The sequence below is a fragment of the Sinocyclocheilus grahami genome, unplaced genomic scaffold (assembly GCF_001515645.1).
Source record: "Sinocyclocheilus grahami isolate Dianchi unplaced genomic scaffold, SAMN03320097.WGS_v1.1 scaffold599.1, whole genome shotgun sequence".
Classification (NCBI taxonomy): Eukaryota; Metazoa; Chordata; class Actinopteri; order Cypriniformes; family Cyprinidae; genus Sinocyclocheilus; species Sinocyclocheilus grahami.
The window spans coordinates 1,202,085-1,210,294 of NW_015505778.1; the positions used below are offsets into that span (position 1 = coordinate 1,202,085).

The following is an 8,210-nucleotide window of genomic DNA, read 5'->3' on the forward strand; positions in this document are numbered from 1 at the left end:
CGAAATACGAATTTCATTTTCACCATCCAGTGATGTAAATTGTAGCAGGTGCAGACAGCAGTAGATAAAAGGGTATGCTGTGATTAAGATGTATAGAGGTGACCTTTAGAAAAGTACCCGGTATAGGGAAAGCGAGAGCGAGTGAGGGAGGGATGGAGTTTAAGCAGCTGAGTGATCTATTGAAGGTCAGATCATGCAGTGCTGCTATTGAGAGCCTCTTTATATAGCTTCCCACCCACCAGACCCAGTCAGGCCTAAGGAGGGTCAAAATGGGACTGGCTTCACTCGATTGTGTCTATGTTTGTGTTGTGTTGGTCCTAAAGTTGATTTGTGCCTTCCAATAATCTTCTATTACTCATGAGCACTTCTATTTTTCGCATTTTCTCTCACATAGACAAAGTAATAATAAAGGGCATTAGAAGTGTGTCTTCTGCATGTGGCCCTGTCAATCATCTCAGTATGTTCCTCTGTTCTACACCATTCTCTGAATGGTGCAAATATACATGTGACCATACAACAGAGACCAGCCCCCTCTCTGTCACTCAACTCCCTCTCTAATTCTCTCTGGTGGATCCAGTGACTGCACTTCCAAGTACTTGGTCCAAAGAACCAAAGATCTTGGATTTTTGAACCCCATAAGAAACTGCTCCTCTTGGGTGGATACGAACACATTTTTTATAAACTGTTTTTTTTGTGTGTGTGTGAGGGAGTGACTGCAAGATGGTAGCTTCACGTAGTTGGCTGTTGGGCCTTATCGTAGCTCTGCTTTGCACTGGATCGTTCAAGGATTCTGTGCAGGCTGAAGAAAGACTGCAAAGTGAGGAAGCCGAGGTGCTGAGGGGTCTGAACCCTACTGGAGGTGAGAAAGATGAGGTGGCTGATGAGGAGGAAGGTGGAAATATATCTGAAGAAGCTGATAAAGATGCAGGAGGAGATGGGGAAACAGAGGAAGCTGAAGATGAGGACGATGGAAAGGAAGCTTCTGAGGAAGAGGAGACAACTAAGGAGGAAGAAGCAGCTGAGGCTGAAGTGGAAGACGCTGAGGAAGAGGAGGAGGCAGAAAAAGGAGCAGATGAAGAGGAAGTAGCAGAGGAAGATGACGAGGCAGAAGGAGTAGAAGATGAAGAGGAAGAGGTAGAAGAAGCAGAAGAGGAGGATGAGCAGATGGCGGTAGATGTAGAAGAAGAATTAGCAGAAGAAGAGGAATCAGCACAACAGACAACAGAGGAAGAAGAAACAGCAGCAGAGGATGAGGGAGCACCAGGTGAGGAAGAGGAAGAGGCAGATGGGGAAAAGGTAGCTGCTAATGAAGATAATGAGGAGGCTGGAGATGGGGAAGATGAAGAGACCATCGTTGAAGGTAACTACTGAATTAGCATTTTCAATAGCCTTTACAGAGAATCAGTTTCAATGTTAATTGTTTTTGCTTACACTGAAAAAAAAAATCAGTATATTTACTTGGGAAAAAAAAGCTAGGAAACTATTTCATCATGTGACTCTTCGGAGATATGAAGGATGTGATACTATTATATAGGTACTCAAGATTGGCAGAAACTGTGTGTGTTATGTCCCCTTTAAGAACGATTATTAAAAAAATAATATTAATGGTAATACATACCTTATTTAAATTCCTGAGTAACGTTTACATATTACTTATAACTACAATTTGTCAATCATTAATACTGATAATGTATTTCACCGCAAAAGACACATGTTCCAAAACCTAAGGTGGACATTTTTACAATTATACTAAAAAGCCTTTTATTTGCTAAAGTAGTATAAACTATCAATCAGACAAGAAAAGGCATGTAGTAGATCGTAGCAGACAGGTTTTTCAGCTTTTCAAGCTTTGATCATGTTGATGATTTAGAGATCTTAGAAATTTGCGTATCAAATATGATACAGTGAGCTTTATAGGGTTGAAATGCTGTTTTGGAACAGGGCCATTGTTGGCTTTGCAAAGTCCTGTGAATGCCTCTCAGTAAGTATATGAAGTCACACATTGGCCCTAAAATAGCTCACTACATCAGAACAGCTACAGCAGCTGAAATATTCCAACCATTTTAAGTCCTTTCTGGCTGAATGCTGTTGACTTGAACCTAACACACAGCATTATTGTTACATGGTAACACTCGACTGTATGGCCACCACTGAAACCTAGAGTCTGTTATCAAGTTAAAGTTCACAAACACTAAAAGTGCATTTGAGTTTTCTAGCTGCCATTTGACATGGAACAAAGCAACTATACCTTTCTCAGTGGCAAATGTCAACTAGCTTTCCCTTAACTTACTGCTGTCAGATGAATAACCAAATTCCATTTTTGTGCCCTTGAAGGGCACCATTTGTAGGGGTGTTCCAAATGAAAGTGAACAATTGAGTGCCTTCACAATGGGCCCTTCCACAAATTTGTTAGTGAAGGGTCACTTCAAAGAAGTAATTGTATTGTTCAAGGTTATGTGACCCAGGGAGACAAGTCCTTGTGACGGTGGGAGAATGAGTTAATGTAAACAGAATAATTCAAGTTGTTTTGTTTTGTTGTAATTACACTAATTTTCAGCATGCATTTTATAGGAAGTTTAAATAAGTCTCCTTGGTATCTAAGAACAGAACAGAAAGTATACATTAAGAATAAGAATGGACCAAACACCGAACCCTGCACCCCAATGATTAGCCGATGTGACTTGGACACATATTCTCTCCAGAAAACCTTAGACGTGACTAAACAAATATTTCAAGAACTTGACAGAAAAGTTGGCAGGACTAGTCTTTATCTTTCAACTGCTGTAGGGTTAACTGTTGTGGGGTCAACCAAGCCTTGCCTAAATATGGTGGGAAAGTAGCCAGTAGTAGGAGACGCATTGATGTGATTGAGTGGAGTTGGAGAGATCTCTTGTACAAAATCCTGTTAATAGTCTGTAGGTGTCTGAAGTGTTGCTGATCTTGTTTCAGTAGTAAGTGACCTTGGCAGAAGAATCAACTAAAGGAGAAGAAGGAGATGAGAGATTGATACTTGCTCAAGTCAGCGGTGATTCAGAGAGAATGAAAGACAACTGGTGAAAAATGTGTTTAGAGAAATGTAAGAAAGTGACAAGATTATTGTTAGGGATACAGTTATGGGTGAGCTTGCATTGTGTGCTGCAGCGGAGTATGAGGCCATAAATTCTAGGAAGTCAGCTGCTTGAGGTTCGTCCAGGTGGATGTTGAAGTCTTAGTAGCAGTAATTGATATTATAAGGATGTGTTTTTGCAGAGAGAAGAGAGAGGATTGGATTTCCAAAGTTGGAGACAAAGTTGGTAGAGAGAATTTAGAGAGTTGTCATTTTGTTGCATGATCCTTGTCTGTCAGACCAAAACATTTTAAGAGGTTTGATGACTGTCCAAGGCAGGGATGAAGTCAGCCTTGTTGACCGCCAACTGGAAGCTCCAACAGACTGAGAAAGACTGAGCATACTGTAGGTACCCTGGATTGGACGTCCACCTACAATAAACAAAAAGGAGGTACTAAAATGCCACCAAAATGAACAAAAATGTCTCCCAAATTCAAGATAAGGGGACAAAAATGACCTCTGCACAATTTTCGTTCTGTGCATACACGTGCTGAATGAATCTTGCACTCTTGCGGATTCTCTCTCATCATAAACAACAAATTGCTGCTACAGTGTAAACAATGTAAAGATATTAATTGTGCAGTGTAGACAGCTTCATGGGATTATAAAAAGGATTTTTTGCGAGAGTATATAATCTTGATTTTCTAATGCATGGAAAACAATAAACAAATTCATAAACAGTTCTTACCTTGTTTTGTCTGTGTAGCCTACAAGAATATGACGATCCATTTCCCCACACATAAAAACGACTTTTTAATATATTCTATTACTCAACATTAATAATCATTATTACAAAATCAGAAGCAATAATAAACAATTTGTCATAATATTGCAGTTCTGCCCTGTAATGAATTCCTTTAATTCTATAATTTCTATCCTTTAAGTAGGCTACATGCATGCCACCTTTAAGCAGAATTAAATAAACATGCCGTGTGAGATGCAGCTTCTGTTCCACCATTGTAGTGTAAAGTTGATTTTTGTTGATGTTGATAAAATGTTATATGTAAAAGTCTACAGTATTCTGATTGATTTTAGCAATTGGTTATAGTTAAGTATTTGACATAAAAGGCAACACTAATAGATTTAATAAGGTAATCCTAGAAAATGCACTTACAAAAGTAAAAAAAAAAAAGGCCTGGAAATCAATCAAGTTAATTTCTGACCCTGATGACATCATGACGATGATCAGTGCATGAAGTAATTTCACCATGAACTTACTGAAGTATAGATTTGGTGTGATCCCTTCCTAAACCTTAGAGGTGTAGCTTCCTACTCTATCTCTGTCCGCCTCTCTCTTTCTTCTCAGCACTGCGGTACCTGTGACAAATGTCCCTGTGAGGAAGGAGACACGTCAGCACACTGCAATCACTGTGACGTAGGTGTTCTTTCTTAATATGATCAACATTCATATTAATAAAGGCCAAAAGTATGTGGACACCCAAGCACTATACCTAATTTAACTTCAAATCTTAATGTTGATAAAAAAATCTATGAACATGGTCTATGAACATGTTATGCATCACCTACCCTCTTACCTTCTCCTTCCACAGGATTGTTCCTACTGTTACATTTGTCCTGTGATCTGTGAAACAGTCTGCCAGCCAGGTAGGATGCTGATGTTAATAGGATGCACACTCTTAATTAATGCTAGAGTATCAAAGTTAAAAAAGCAGTGTATATACTTAGCTTACGCAGATGATCCAAGCACCATTTGTTAGCAATATATGTGTTATGTAATTAAGTGTTAATGTATTAAGTCTTTTTGGATTATATTTTTGGAATGTTTGCTTGTTTTTAGGTAGGATTCTTGATGTGCTGAGTGGTTCTCTCTACCAGTAAGGATGCAACATCTGTCCGAAACAATACTTGCAGAATAATCACATTATGAATGTATTCATACCTGTTATCAGCATAGTTTTATGTTGAGCCTTATCTGTGTGTATTTTTGTCCTCAACTTCACCTACAGCACGGTGAACACGTTGCTCTGAATACTTTCAGCATTCTTCACAGCGCCACAGGTGAACAGAGGAACTACAGACTAGCGTTCAAATCATTCACTTGTAGACCTGTCTATTTGGCTGGCGAGATCTGGGGATTTTCACTCTGAGGCCAGTGATGGGAGTGGACAACCTATCTTAAATATAACTGAGGAACGGTCAGGACCTTAATGTTTATCATGCACTCTAAAAAATGCTGGGTTGTTTTAACCCAACTTTGGGTCAAATATGGACTAACCCAACTTTTGGGATAAAAATGTAATTGAAAAGTTGAACCCAACAGTTGGGTTAGTCCATATTTGACCCAAAGTTGGGTTAAAACAACCCAGCATTTTTTAGAGTGTGTAATGGTACTTTAAAGGTGACTTAACAAGCTGCATTAAATGCATAACAAATATGATTACATGCAAATTATCTTATTTCGTACTTATATTATATTTTACAATATTACTGTTTTTGACTGTATTTTGATTAAATAAATGCAGTCTTGGTGAACATGAGACTTTTCTTCAAAAGCATGAAATCTTACCGACCCCAAGCTTTTGTACATATATGGAGAAATTTACATTGAATAACAACAAAAAGTTCAGGTCGACATGAATGTGTCAATTCTGTCTGTACGGTTTCAGATGAATCAGTATCAATTTAAATAAACATGTATAATTTATGAGTGTGTGAATAAACAGATACACTATACACAATACATTTTTACTCACCCTCAAGTTGTTCCAAACATGTATGAATTTCTTTCTTCTGCTGAACACAAAGAAATATATTTTGTAGAATATGGCTAACCAAACAGTTGACGGTCACCACTGACTTCCATACTGACTTCCAACTGTTTGGTTACCCATATTCTCCTACAGGTTTGGAACAACCTGAGGGTGAGTAAATGATGACAGAATTTTAATTTTTGGGTAAGCTATCACTTTAATTTAGGACATCATGTTGGGAAATTGAACAAATGCAAGAAATTACAGATAGCCTTCTGATGAGATGCAAAAATACTGTAGTAGTGTTCATTGCAAATGCTGTACTTCAACAGGCACTGCTGTCAAATCCTGGTAGTACGATTGGTGATCTTCAAATGGAGGAAAGTAATGAAGAAATAGCTTCAACATCTGTATATTAATTCATACATATTTTATACACTGTTTGTTCTTAGCTTCCAATGCAATTGTGTCTATTCAATACACTATTCATTCAGATTATTAAAACTAAATGACTAACAACTGCACTTTGTCATGCTCTGCTCATACAACAGAAACCTCCCTCTTAAGGTGTGAAAACTTGGTTAGAGAGTGGAAACTGAGTTCTTCCCTTCTCTAAAAGTCATGTAAAGGAGAGTGCACTGAAATAAGATGTTTGTTATTATGACTGAGCATGTGAAGAAAAAAATGGTGGGCAAAATGTTTCACTTTCAGTCATTGTTAATATACTTCACAGACAATTACAAAGAAAAGGCAAGTAACAAATTTAATTAAATGTAAAATGTTGTATATATGGAACTGTATGTGTGAATGCATAAACCTAAACCCATTTCCTTTACAGGAAATTATTTTTTTCACTCTGTAGACTAGTACATACAAACATTCAGAGGCAATGACAGCCTGAATAGCCCAACCTGTTGCTATACTGTGGTCTGTTAAAAAAATAAAGGCACTGTAGCTTGTGCAATGGTAAGTTGCCACATTAATTTTTTTTTTTTCACTAAATGTTTTCAACATTTTTCAGTAGCTAAAATGTTTTAAGAATTAAATGTAATGTAACCCAGGAAACATTTACACTGACAAAATATCAAATATCTTCTGATTTAATGTGAAAATATGCTAAAAATGCTTATTTCTAACAAGCAGATGCTTCTCAAGACATGTGTGGTTGTTATTTTATTGTCTGACTTCAGCATTGCAAAAGGTGAGTATTTTCTGTCACTTTCTTGTTGTGTTGTTTGAATCAGCTTTATTTTGGTTGTCACTGAATAGAACTATAAATATATTCATGCATATTATTTTTTATTCTAAGAACAACACGTCACAGAACACAGGAATATATAGGGATCAGGCTAAATGTACACACTAGTTGATTTAACAGTTAATTCCGACATGTCTCTTCTTTCGCCACTCTCACTTTAAACACAACCGAGGGTGAAGAAGAGTCTAAAGCAGTTTATAGAGCTGACCTTGATTTCCTTTTTCTTTCAAATTTATTTGAGATTGGTGCTATTTTGGCTGTGGTGAGCAATATTACATTTTCATATACCCTTAAATAAAATATGTTTCTAAATATTTCTGAATATGAAACTTTCAGGGAAAGTTGGATGCTTTATGTGGGACCTTTGGTGAGGAGCCGATTATTTCTAATTGTGAGCAAACTCAGTCTACCCAATCATTGACTACTTTTACCTTGACAAATCCACCTCTAATTACTGATTTAATCAGGGCCGGAGTGGGACTCATTTTCAGCCCTGGAGTTTCATGGCTTAGACCAGCCCACTTTAGTTTACGACTGAGCTATTCAAATAATTAAAACTTTAGTCTGCAATAGTGCACTGTTCTCTACAGCCTTGTAATTCATTGTATTTTTCTAGAGCTTTTGTTTATATATATATATATATATATATATATACAGTATGTATATACTGTATATATATACATACATACTGGCCTTTTCAGCGCTGTCTTTGCGCTTTATCCATTTTTTATCTATTATTTTTTGGAGTGCATATCTCCAACAACTGAATTTTTTTTTTCCTTAGCAAGGTGCCGCAAATGGAAAATAAGGGACAATTGTGATTCTTAATAAGAAAATAAGGGACAGAATAAGGGACGCTCAAAATATTTGTACTGTACCATAATGTATGTCTGCCTGCAGTTCAAAAGTTCTCAAAAATAATCACATTTGTTTTGCTTAACCTATTTATGTACATTTATTCTAAAAAATAATTGTAATGTCATACAAAAAAAAAAAAGTAATCGGCCTGAGTAAATTGTACCATTAAAGAATTGTGACTGCACAATTAGTGTAGGCCTACTAATTTAGGAGGTGAAAATACTGAGAAATTTCATACAATTGCATGAAATTTGAAAGCATAACAACTGAAGGTCTA

The 8,210-nt window shown here is 36.9% G+C and overlaps 1 protein-coding gene across 1 annotated transcript; it reads left to right on the plus strand.

Moving 5' to 3' along the window:
• Nucleotides 1-720: 720 nt before the first annotated feature.
• On the plus strand, nucleotides 721-5,268 carry LOC107557335 (sarcoplasmic reticulum histidine-rich calcium-binding protein-like). Its single transcript, XM_016240720.1, has 5 exons — nucleotides 721-1,360; nucleotides 4,372-4,481; nucleotides 4,657-4,711; nucleotides 4,905-4,941; nucleotides 5,074-5,268. Exons 1-5 carry the CDS (start codon nucleotides 721-723, stop codon nucleotides 5,093-5,095), a joined length of 864 nt encoding a protein of 287 aa, XP_016096206.1. The 3' UTR covers nucleotides 5,096-5,268.
• The last annotated feature ends 2,942 nt before the right edge of the window (nucleotides 5,269-8,210 follow it).